The 13350-nt window shown below is 48.6% G+C and overlaps 1 protein-coding gene across 1 annotated transcript in view; it reads left to right on the top strand.

Moving 5' to 3' along the window:
- Nucleotides 1-2757: 2757 nt before the first annotated feature.
- The window catches only part of olfm2a (olfactomedin 2a), a 41675-nt gene continuing 31082 nt past the window's right edge, over nt 2758-13350 (top strand). The window contains exon 1 of the mRNA XM_072704831.1: nt 2758-3273. Coding sequence (XP_072560932.1) covers nt 3217-3273 — 57 coding nt within the window. The 5' untranslated portion in view covers nt 2758-3216. The remainder of the gene's footprint in view (nt 3274-13350) is intronic.

Genomic DNA, 13350 nt, shown 5'->3' with positions numbered 1-13350 from the left:
CTTCTTTGGTTGGGGGGAGGACACTGCACTCCTCCACTCCTGGTGAACTCTGACAATCCAACCGTTACCCCCACCAGCCCCCCCACCCCAGCAGATAATTAGTGTTTGGAATCAGACACATGGACGCATTTACAGCTATTGTTTGCATCACAGTGCCCTAATTAAGCCATCATGCGGGGGGGGGGGGGAAGAGTCCCAGAGATAGCATCCGCCCCCCCCCCCCCCCCCCCCAACCCGTTTCCAATTTATCCCCCACAGTGGGTGGCTTGCTGGAGCCAGCACCTCCTCTCGCCGCTCTGGGGTGAGGAGAGAAGCTGTTGTGTCCTCAACCGCCCCCCCCCCCTCCCCCAAGCCGCAGTGGGAAACTTGCTCGTTCACCGTAAAACCCCTGGATATCCTCCACTCTGCACGGGTATTATCTGGATCCCCCAGCTGTGTGGTTGTGGATTATGCGAATCCCCCCCCCCCCCCCACCCGACCTTCACATGACCTCTCTGACTCGAGAGCGTGGACAAGGTGTAACTTGAACACTGAAAAACACCTATCGCCATTGATTCTACTCATTCCAAGCATTCTGTTGCCACAGCAACCCACAAAGCCCATGTTGAGTTTGCTGGTTCGGCAGGTCCTGCTCAGGTTTGTGTGTGTGTGTGCGTTCGCACGATTTCCCTCTCTCATCCTCAGATGCCCCCCTCACCCAATTTCACCCGATCCGCCGTCCGTGGGCTGTGGCGTGGCCCGTGTTTTCTGGAGGCTGAAGAGACGCCGGATGCTGGTGGCTTCTTGGCAGAAGCCTGCGTGGTCTCTGCATCTTCCTGGCTGTCCGGTACAGGGCAGCTTCTCCTCGTCCAATTAAACAAACACCAAAGCCAGACAAGTGAGCTCCAAGAACCGGTCAGAACCCAACTTCCTGAGTAGTTCATTTTGTTAGAGAATCATGAGTGCATGTATATGTGTGTGTCAGATACTGTTGGACACTGGGAAAAAACACAGCCCTGTCATGATGAGTACTTTACTGAGGGGTCAATGGCCACCAACCCCCATCCCCCCCCAACCCCAAACACTACTCCGGGTGCATTCTGGGTAACACTTTGCATTTAAATGTGCTCTCCCCCTTTCCCATGTCATGTTTGAAATTCATATCCTTTATTTAATAACAACAGGGGTATTTTTGGTGGAATTAACATCATATTGAAGTTTGAGAAACGTATAATTCGGAACACGCCACGAATAATAATGCGACAAAAAAACAGGCTGACAAAAATCGCACAGCTGTGCTGCTTTAATATCTTATAAGATCTGTGAATAATGGCAGTAAATATTATTATAATGACATAATTAAGCCAAGTGATTCCACATAGTGCCTGACAGTAGTCGCTATACTAGCTGTGACGTCTGCGGACATCCCGCCATTTCAAGAGAAATCTGGAACTGCAGCCCATCAGAGAGCTTCTCTGGTCTGGGCCATTAGTAGCAGTAGAGTCGAGCTGCTTTGGATGTCTCTACATTTTCCCCTCCTTCCAATTCCTTTAAAGACAATGAGCTCCTGAAAACTGAAAATCGATACAATGATGGGGTTGGCAACATTCGGTCAATAATAGTACTCCCATATGGGCCACTGAGTTCTGGTGCTTAATACACACACATACTCAAACACACACGCATCTACTCACCCCCCGGAAAGAGAGACACACACATAGCTCTGCTTTTTGCTTTCTTGTGTGGACCACACACACACACACACACACACACACACTCCGTCCTTGCCTCAGATAAGGTCATTGCTCTTGTAGTAGCTTTGCTGCAGTGTTGCACGTTGCCTGTATCTCGATAGCAGGGGTGTGTAGTTTTGTCTCAGGAGCTGTTTTGCAGACATGCACTGAATAACCTGAAAGATGTATGTTGGTCCAGCAAAACTGTCACTGAGTGCAACCAAGTGCATTGAAACATGGACATGTGGAGATACCTACAACAAGGACCTCTGAAAGACCTTTACTCTCTTCACTGGCTTTGAAATGCCAGGATGAACGATAAGACAGAGCAACTGGGTCATATCCAGTTGACTCACTATCTGCTACTGGAAGACCTGTGACACCCCCCCCCCCCTCTCCCCAATGCATGGAGCTCTGGGCCACACTGTCAGCTTCAGTCTGTGGCTGACCCTGTTTCAGTCCCAGTGGAGTCACCGGCAGAGGAGAGAGCACCATCACTTATAGTTACCACAGCAGTTATCTGAGTAAAGATCTCTGAGGTTGGTTTAAAATGATAACCACTGACAGATTTTTTCAATGAGACGCTAATTCCCCAGCCCCAGCCCCTCTCCCCTCTTCCGTAGACAAACTGCACAACCTGACACATTTTAATCACAGCAAAAGTCAGGAACAGCCATTGCGCAGGTTGACAGTCGAAGTGACACCGAGTTGGAAATTAAGCACTGGAGCTAAACGTCTGACATAACCCGGGGTGATAATCGCCGATCCCGAATTTCGCTTTTAGATGTAATTAGCTTTAATCACAGCGGAGTGCAGTTAACCGGCGATCGCAGCCGAAAATGTCGCGGTTACGGGAAGCTGCCAGTCAGTCAGGGTGAGCGCGGTGCGGTGCCCGGGTTGGTGCTCGGCGTGGGCCGCGGGGTGGAGCGCTCTGGACCTCGGCGTGGAGCCCAATCCCGATCATGATGCGTCCATGTGCTGCCCCCAGCGTCGGAACCCTGCAAGGGCAGCTTGTCTCTTATCACCTTCCAACCTCTGCGATTCTGTCACTCCCTCTCTCTCTCACACACTCACATACACACACAGTCTCTGTCTCCCGCTGAATCCCACCTCCGATTTTCCAGTATCGTGGATCGCATGCTTTATTGCCGCTCCACTCTTTGCGGGAATTGAGTTTTTTTAGTCCCCCCCACCCCCGATAAAAGTAACTGTCAGTGACACGGGGAGACTACAGATCGGACCCGCTCCCGTCTGCATAAGCGCTGAGGGTGAACTGTGCCGAGGGGGACAGTGAGCATAATCGGCGTTTGTGCGGAGATCCAGCGGACCGGCTGGGTATGTGGTGTGCCGTGCGCAATCGGCACCGAATCCACGGAACCACTAGCGGATCTGCGGGACCGGAGAAGCGGCTGTGAGCGGACCGGCCCCGCAACAAAATATTATTATAAGGGTGGGAAACATCGAGCGCAGAGCCGGACGCAGCGACGCTGTCATTTCGGCGAGGATGCATCTTTTTAGTGACATCTTTCTGCTACTGATGTTAGCGCTGCTGCCCTGCGAGGTAAGACATTTACGTGCAATTTGTTGAATGACACCTGCGCGGCCGCGTTTTTTACTTACTGATGCATTCGCAAAAAAAAAATGCGTTTTTATATTGGATGTGTTTGTTTGGGAAAACAAGGTAGATTAAAAAAGAGAAATGCACGTAAAACGCAAACATTTCTGCAATATAACTGGACTGTGATATATGCCGCCGAAGTTGCTTGAATGAGACGTCGGAGTGTTTTTGTTTTTATATGCGGTATTTATCCCTAGTTAAAAAAGTAGATGCCCAGTGCCATTAACTAGTGACCTAGCAGAGTACGCTTGCCGACTTCGAGAAATACAGCAGCCGTGTTCAGCAAGCCTGGAGGAACAGCAGAGTTATGAAGGAGGCGACCAGATCGTTTCTGGGAACTGACAGATTTTTAGGACAGTAATATGCATGCACGGTGGAGGTGCTTTATAAGACCACGGCGCCTTTGTCCAGCAGCTTATGCTCCGAACAGATGATGCATCCCCATGTTCCGCTCCCTACTCGCAGCTGTGAACGGGCCTGTCCGTTGTCACCTTATTCACGACGCGTTTGATCCGTTTAGCGTAAATACGGGTTTTCTTTTTATTGTGCAGCAATAAAAAAAGGTGAGAGATACATGGCGAGGCGAAGGGGAGCCGTCCTGAGACGCTGCACGCCAGGCTGTTGTGTGCCGTACCGCGTTGTCCCACAGAGTGATTAATATCAGGCAAAGGTGTATAGGTTACATGTAAAGCTTCCCGATTGACCGAGCAATCTCTCAAGCAATATTTATTTGAAATATTAAGTGAAATATCCTGTAGCATCGCCAAACTCTTTCACACTATCTCCAGGTCATATATTATGGCAGTTTGACCAGCCAATTCCTGCAAGTTCAAGGGTCCGGAAATGATGTGTGAAAGAATGGATGGTTTATATTTACCATTGATTTTTTTTTTTCTTTGAATTATGGACACTCTGCCAGAGGAAGTTGTCGTGTGTTTTTTTTTCCTTTGGTATTAGATTCAGAGCCAGAAATGTCTTTCTTCCAGGCAAGGTTGAGTTAAAGGCCAGCCTCTAGACTTTGGCAAGGTTACTCAAAATTTAATTCTCCCTCGCCCCAAGTAACTGTCAACGTCTGTGGCTGTACTGGGAAACACAGGTGCTGCACAACCCCGGGTAGTTTTTTGCAAATGCATCCTAAAGCCATAAGTGAAATATCTGGATTTATTTTTGTTTGTTGTAAAGACAGGAGGCAGCATTACTTGGTGTGTCCAATCAAGACCCTCTGCAAGACTTCACAAGTGACCTTGATAAATACCAGATGTATGAAAGTTGCATCGATCTGTGTGTGTAAGGAGATATAAAGATCGGCTGTAGAGTAACTCTCGCTGCCCCCGCAAATATCTCATGATTGTCCTCGGGGGAGCTATTAGATTTTTGCCCGTAACATTTCATGATCAACCAGAAATTCTAATTCCTCACAGAAGAAGATTCAGAATATTGACGCCGTTCAGACACTGTGAGTAGTATCTTCAGCTGGTGTGTCCTGGGCAGAGAGGTCTGGATTTTATCAGTACAAGTCTAGGAGAGGAACATGCAGTGTAATGAGGTTGAAGGGGGGGGGGGAGTGACCCTTGGCACCCAGGGATATAGAGGTGTCCCGCACAGAGGCGTAGAGGGAAATGAAGTTGCTCCGAGGTCATGGAGAGTTGGAGATTTGGGAGGTTTGCAGGTGTTGGGTTGGATGTAGTTGACCACAGGTTTTGGATACAAAGTTACGGAGAATTGTGGAAGAAATGTATTATATTCTGATGAAGAGATGCAATACCAGAATGCGAGCTTCTGAAGTATCAAAGTCAGATAAACAGCAACAGCCCTGTACGGCAGATCAGTGTTTCACATACCGATGTCTGCTGTGAGCTTACCTCAGATCCTGACTTTTGGGATAACCAGAGGCAATTCTAGGAATATTTAAGGTGTGGGACATAAGAAATGGCATAATTCATGTATAGTGGCCAACCTCATCATTAGAAAATGATGTGTTTGGAATCAGGGCAGACTAGCCATCCCTGCATCGAACTCGGGTTATCTTTCAAAATTTGCATTATTGCCTCAACACGGGTCCCATCCAAGTTCAGCAACCGGCCCGAAAGAGTAAAAAACCGAATTGTTCCTGTCCAAATCCTAATTGAATTATTAACTAAAATTATGAATGGGCACAGATCTGTTCAGAGGTAACCTGAACATTGCTTTCATTCCCTGTAAGGGCTGGCGTGAAGCTGCACTGTGGCTGTTAGGGGGTGACCTGAAATGTGAATATCTCTGTACGACCACTGCAGTCTCACACAGCACCACCTTCCTCAGCAGATTTGCTCAAACGTATTTATTTGCGTGATTAAGAAAAAAAACAAACAAACATCATCTTCCACGTCTCAAAGTTTCCATTTTCCAACGATTCCTCTCTTCTGCATAATTAGTCACCTGTTTTCTAAGGATCACAGTCTCTAAATGCTTATTCCCTATATTTAATAGTAAAAATGAGATTTCCTGGAAAGATGTTTAGAACGGAGCCAGAGGTAGCCTAAGCGTCAGAAAAGCCCATAAATGTGTCTGCGTGGGGGGGCACAACTGGTATAGTGATAGTCAGAAAAATAGACGGAGGTCTGGGCGAATGGGGGGGGGGTAATGGTAGAGTTCACAGAACTGAGCTTTTTCACAGTCCAATCAAGAAGGAGTTAGATATTCACATATTAAACTGCCCCTCTGTACAAAACTCTGAATCTTCAGATCTGTAGCCCTGATTGAGCTGCCCTGACAAGTGTTGAATCACAACAATAAAGGTCAAGCTCAATGGCCAGCATCAGACTTAGGCAATATGTACTGATTATTATGAGAGCAGCCAATCAGTGCAGGGCAGCACAATCAGCTGACTTGGGGCTTGTGCAATCAGGACAGAGCTGGACAATCAGATTTCAGACTTATTCGCTATTGTTCCCCGGCAGAGCTGCTATCGGTGTTAAGACCCTGCTCTGCCAGTGTGGCTTGGAAATGCACATAAAACCTACCTGTAGATGCTTTGACACCATCCATCCAGCGTTACCCATAATTCATTTGGATATTTGCTTTTTTTTTCCCCACTGGTATGATGGGTCTTCCCACAGTGGAATATGTCCTCCTCGCTCCCCCACCAGGACCTGCCCACCTGCTTTCCGTGCTTTGAGTATCTTACACCTTGAGAAGCAGGACAAGAAATTGTTACTGGGCCAGAGTGAAAATGAAAAGCCAACCAGTGACGGTAGACATAAAGCCCCCCCCCCCCATCTGGCCCCCACACCATTCTGCTGCAAGGACACGCACCATCCGACGTTCATCCCATCTGAGAATTAAGTAAATGAAAGGATGCAGGGAATTGGGTATAAATCTTGCTCAGAATATGATGGAAGCTCTCCAATTTGGAATCATGTTAGCGCTGCTCTTACTTAACGTCAACAAAACCCCCCGCAACCTGCCATTTCCCCCCACCCGCGTCTTCAGCATGACAGAGACATGGGAGGTGGCTAATTGAGTCTTCCAAATTGTCTCCGAGCCATAATCAGCCACTGTTGAGACATGGTCGTCAGTATTGATTGAGATATAATTATTTAATGAACGCCATGGAGCGGAGCGTAGGAACAGCGGATCAAGTGCTTAGAAACAGGAAGTTTAATCTGCCCAAGTGTGAGTGAGAATAAGACCTATTTGTGATTTCATTTTTTTTTTAATCTTTACCTGGCTGGGGGAATTAAGCTCTGTTAGAGAAAATTGGATGCGGCCCGTGAGAACCTCATCACGTTCTTGCAATGCTGAGAGCCACTTTCCACACTCTGCTGGGTGAGGTTATTGAATACTGAGTACTGGGTATTAAGTCTGTGCTCAGTACTTATTAAGCTTGTATTGAGTCCTGGGTAATGAGACTTTAGCCAGTACTCTGTTTTCGGATTGAACCGAATCGTGGTTTGGTGTGCTCGATTGTAAGACGTCATGACCTTGCTTGATGGGTGGAAGACTGACAGATGGAAAGTTTATGGATGGTTAGAATGACTGCTGCTGATTGGTTAGTTCATATCTCACACAGGCACGGAGAGGGATGTCCCACTGGCCTTTCCTCCGCAGGGAGAACTTCCTGGAGGCAGTCTACCACAGGGAAGGTCGCTCACCGCGTCTGGGTGTGTGATGGTTTTATTGATGTGTCTCTCTACCATTAGACTTGTTTCCTTTCTAATACCTTTGACTTAGTGGGGGTTTGTAGAGAAAGAAGATGGCTGTTTGGGGGGGAAATTGAAGAGTTGTTTATGGAGGAGGAGAGCCGTAGAGAGAGGGGACAGTTTGACAGTGATGGCTTATGGGTGGAAAGACCGGTGATTATTTGTGAGGAAACATTGACAGCAGTGGTTGGTGGGAAGGGAGGAAAGTTATGCTGGTCTGCTGAGAAAGACCAAACAGCGCTCAACAGAAACACTGTCACTCCACATATCTCAACCTCGAATCAGTCTGAGAAGATCTTACTGCTGAACTGATGAGAGCTGAACATTAGCGGGCAACTGTGGGAGGCAACACTGTGTGGGGGCTGGATGCTAAATGAAGGAGGATTAGTGACTCTCCTGGCTGGTCTCCTTGGTCGCTTGACTGCAATAAATTCCAGTCAGAAGATTTGCAGAAGATCTCCGTCACTCGTTGTTGAGGACATCCGTGTCCAGCCTGATTTGGTAATCTGGGAAGGGGCTCCAACCGGTTACTGGAAATATGCCTGTAAGATTCATGCAGAAGCAGAAGCACTTGACAAAAGGATGGACCAAGGGAATCATGTTATCCCGGGCATGGCAGATTGAAGACGAGGGCAGGAAAAACAAACGCTGTTTCGTGACGTGGGTGCAGCCTTCAGGATCAGCTCACCGGGGACAAAGGGAAGAAAGGCAAACATCTATAGTGATTCTCGGAGCAAGGAATTGGTGACTTGAATCAACAGAGCATGCTGGGTCACATGACTCACTCTCCCTGGTTGGCCACACCCCCAATCTTGTACACCTTTTACCTTTTAGAGGATCGGCAAACATATAATGATAAAGTCTGTACAATCCCGAGTGTTCTTCCTGTGATTGCTGTAGGTTCTTCTCAACCTTATATTGGATAAGTGCATGGACAGGTAGATGGATGGGTTGATGGATGGCTGTAAGTTACATACACGTACACACGCTTCCATGTCAAGACATTCAAGAGAAGTTCAAAATGACTTGTTCCTTTCAGAAATATCACTGTAATGGCACCGCTAATAACATACTTAGACTTTAGACTAAGACTTCCGACTCGAAAGACAGATGCAGCTCTGAACTACAGTCCGCCATGTTCCACCTTTTGCCCTCTTTGTTCTGACTGCTGCGGCTGAGTGTGTGAGTCACTTAGACCATGGCGGCCAGCTGCAAATAGAGCACTGTATCTCCTTTGGCTAAAAGTGTCTGGTCTTCGCTGCAAGGCTCCATGAGTTGTGAGCGAAGTCTTTTTCCCAAAGACAGTGTGTTCGTCTCAAGTGCTCTTACCACACACAAGGGCCAGCCGCTCTCTCACTTGGTTTTTTTTGGGACTTCCAAGTAATTTGGCTTTTTTTAAATGAAACAACTGAAGGTCCGTAATGTGCACTTTGTTAAGTAGCTGCTCTCTGTGCCATCGGGGGTGAGGAACTATTCTCCAGTGATATTTGGTCGCAATTTAAGTTTGATTTTCGTTTTTCCTTCATATCTGCATCCCACTTTTATTCGTCCGCATGATACATGTACCTAAAGCAACTCACAGTTGCCTATTTATGCAACTAGTTACGACAATGCGTACGACAATCCCAGGACTGAGTTCACGCGTGTCCTCACATTTCCTGTTCTTGAAATGTCACAACTTTAGTACGGGGGACCATCTGAGCAGTGCGGGGGCCAAGTGAGGTCACATATTATTAACGGTTACAAAGGTAATGAATTTTTGAATAAATTGAGTGAACTAGCTAGCGGACCGCAGGGATTGGTGGAGCTAAAGATGTCAGTTCTTGGTTCAAAAGCTTTGGAGTGATTTCCTGCAGTTGTAACGTTGAGCAAGGAACTTACTCTGTCAAAATATACTGCCGGCTGCAAGTATAAAACTGTGAGTCGTTGACCATATGCCATAATAAAAAAATATTGTTTTTATCACGTATTTTAAGCAATTATTGTTATAATACTAATCATAGTACTATTGCTAGGAAATAAGTGCACATATCACGCATAAGAGGGACTCATAGTGGAAAATAGTCGTGTTCCAGCATAGATATAGTGAAATTGCAGGATAACAATGAGGAGAAATGGCTTAATTCTGCTCCACGTCTTTCTGTGCTTGTTATTCTCCTGTAATATGTTAGTTGGCTCGGGAAAACGGCACTGAATAGATGATCTGTCTCATCCGAAAGCCTAAATGGACCCCATGCCGCAACCATCTCGCATGCGGCGCGGTCGGGTTCCACGTCCAACCTGTTATTTTAACCAGATGCGAGTGCATTTTACTCCTTTATTTATGCTCAGTCCCTTCTGAAGATGTGAGACACTGGCGCAGGCCCTCTCCATGACATGGATGCTTTGCAGGCAGTTAGCAAGGAGGAACGAGCATAAGCAGGAAGTTGTGTGCAATTTCGGGGCTTGTTTGACCGAGGCCGAGGCTGGACGATGTGGAAGGTGTTGGAGAACATCTCCGGGAGGTTTCCTGGATGTGACGCACCTCCCCGGGCCTCTGCTTTGGGAGGGTGTCGCCGCACTAGGGCCCGTCGCGGGCTGCGTTGTCGGCGGCTGATCTTTTTTGGGATGTCTGGATGTCTCCCCCGGAGGCTTCGGAAGCACCATCCGCACTGCATCAGCGACCAGGCTGCCCTCTGCTGCACCATCAGCAACGCCTACACCACCGTGTCCGACACTAAGACCAGCTGCGCCTCTCTCTCACTCACTCACACTCACACACATGCGCATACACACTCCGACACATAAGAGGCACTCCGGGGGCCCAGATTGGACTGAGACCAGATGGCATGTCGCGGGTTTCACTCCGACTTCCATTTCCTCGCAGCGTCTACCTTGTGAGCAGTTTTCTCTACGACCTTGCCTTTCCCCGCTCCATGAATCTTTTATGAGCTCAGCGATGTGGATTTCTTCGCAGAAGATTGGAATATAAATATGGCAGGGGTGCCCAAAGCCCTACCCTGGAATATAATACTCGCCACCTGGGGGCCAAGCGGATAGCCGGGCAAGTATCTGGCAAGAAGGAAGCAGGAAATGTTCTATGTAGGGTCCCGCACTGAGAAACTAGAACCTCACTTGTTGGAAAACACCACACTGGTGTAGCATGGAAGAGAACCTCAGATACTGTGGTAGAACCACACTGATGTACCATGGTACCATGGAAGAGAACCGTACCCAAAACCATACTAGTGTATCATGGTAGAGAATTACACAAACTGCAGTGAAAACACACTGATGTACCCCTGATAGAAAACCGCAATAAACCGAAACAACAATAATGAGAATACTGCGCAGATGTTTGTAGCAAGTGCACTGATTAGAGGAAAATAAATAATTAAACAAACTCAATGACAATATTACTGCACAGAGTGAAATGTGTGTGCTGGTCTTGGTGGTGGTGGGATTTCCTGATGTTTTTTGTTTTTTTTCCCCCCTCCATCTCTGTCTTCATGTTTGCTTTTCTCTCCAGCCTGCTGAAGTGGTACAAGCCAGCCTACCTGCTGAAAGCGGAAGGGGTGTGTGTGTGTGTGTGTGTGTGTGTGTGGTGGGGGGCTTCTGTATAATTTGTTTATTTATCCACCTGCGGTTTTAAGAGAGCCGCGCTCCTCCGCGTCCTTTTGTGAGCATTCAGTGGTCTTTGTGTGTGTCTTGGTAAGGCCACGCCAGCTTGGAAAAGCTGTGATCGATTGGCTGGGAGATGAGCGCACTTTCCAGTGGCTTATATAGGGGCTGGCCCCAGGTGAAAGCTTGATTGGGCCTCACCTTTCAGCCCGGTATCGAGCACGTCTGCTTCGGCGTGGCGCTTTCGCCAGTACCGGAGGACGGAATATCGTATTCGCGGCGTGTCGACGAAGCCACCTGCCAACTGCGATCAGCGCCAGACGCAGTAGCACTGGAAATAGCAGTGGGAATTAAAACCAGGCAGCGATGATAATCGATACGTGTTTAGGTGACGCTCTGTTTTATGTGAGTGCGGGTGTAATAAATGCGCGCGCTGTATTTACGGTGCAGCTCGTCCCGTCCGGCGCCGGCTGCCGGCTGCCAGCTTCGTCCTCGTCAGCACATCTCACCGGGCTGCATACTGCACATCTGCTTCTGCACTGACATTTACGTGCTGCGGTTCCGTCTGCCGCGCACACGTGGATCCACCACAATCTCCAGCCCATTTGGGACTGAGATGACCTGCGTTTCTGTGACCCCCCCCCCTTTCCCTGGGGGGCATGGTTTTCTTCTCAGAGGTAGTTATTTTCCTGGACAAAGTGGGATAGAACCGCTTAGTGTTACGGCTGGTTTGATTCCTTTTGCCTTGTTCTTTCTATAGTTCCTTTTCTCTCTTCAGCTCCCTCTCCTGTCTTTCTTCTCTCTCCGTCTCATTCTTTCTGTCTCCTTCTCTCTGCTACCTTCTCCTACCCTTTTCTAGTCTATTTTGTCTCTGGGTCGTGTGACACCACCATAACTCCAGGGGCAACCTAGCTGGGAATCTGCGGGCGCCGCTTTCACCCGGTATCCATACCCCGCCCCCCCCAAAGGGTCAACGTCTTTCACCCGGTAGAAGGGCAGTGAGGGAGGGGGAAAGAGGTAATTGGGCAAACTACCGGGGCTGCGACTGATTGGCTGGGAGACTTTCCAGGGGCTTATATCAGGGCTGGCCCCAGCTGTGCCCGTCCCCTGTCACTCACTGCTTCAAGATATCAGTGTCTAATGATAAGCTCTGCCCCTCTTTATGAATTATGGCCCCTGTTATATGTTTGATCCTCAGAACCTCACCCAGGCTGGTGTGCATTTCCGCCCATGACCACCAGGGGTCGGAGCCTCTCCTGCAGTCCCCTGGTGAGGCCGCCCTCTGGCTCGGAATGCAGTGGGAGCTAAGCGGGGGCCATCTTGACGGCGGTAGCCGGGCTGAATATTTATGCTGACGGTTAATAATGGAAGCACGTCCATCTTGGAAGGCCGGCTCTCCTGCCTCCTACATACGGCCATAAAATATTCATGTGTTACAGAGGTGTGCGGCGTCGCCCCCCCTCCCTGGAGATGGGAGCGCAGCCATGTTCCCCCTTTAGTTCGAAAAGCATCCTGTCCGTTTCATCAGCGCCGGCAAGAACCTGGCCTCGGGAACGAGACGGCGTGACCGGTACGCCAGTATGCGGGGTGGCCACAAGATGGCGCCTAGCATCGCGCTAATCGCGCCACTAACTGTCCACACTCACCTTCCCCTGCAGGCGTATTGCAGGATGCATATGTGGCTGTTTCACGCCATTTTGGCCCAGGGCGGTGGACTGTGGCCATATCAACCAATCAGAGGGCCTGGCCCTACATTGTTTTACCGAGAGGCGTCTTTTCCCTGTGGATTATTCGCGGGTAATGTGGCGGAGAGAATCCTTGCCCCCGTGACTAGTTTGCTTCTTTGCACAGCGAATGATAGGGTCCCTGGTACACCCTCCCAGCTGGTGCCTAGCAACCCTAACTTTTGTTTTAAAATAATCAAGACGGCAGCCTGTGGCTCACTGACCGCCAGCTCCCTCGCACAGCCTCTCACCGACGGTTATCCCCCTCTCTCATCACCCAGCTCTTGTTGTCCCACTTGTTCAACCCCATAAACATCGTGTCGCTGTCATGTTTTTGCTAAAATGGAGAGGAGCGTGGAACTGGGGAGACGTAACGCCACCCCAGCCATTTACGTACGACAGCCTCAGTTTAATAATGAATCGGAAAAGGACTTTATGTGAATTACATTCCAAACACCATAATGTGATTAAATTACTCCCTCATTAGATTTCATGTCATCTACAAGCATCTCTAG

Source organism: Paramormyrops kingsleyae, chromosome 22, assembly GCF_048594095.1.
Source record: "Paramormyrops kingsleyae isolate MSU_618 chromosome 22, PKINGS_0.4, whole genome shotgun sequence".
In the NCBI taxonomy this organism is placed as follows: Eukaryota; Metazoa; Chordata; class Actinopteri; order Osteoglossiformes; family Mormyridae; genus Paramormyrops; species Paramormyrops kingsleyae.
This window is presented reverse-complemented; position numbering and strand designations above follow the sequence as displayed.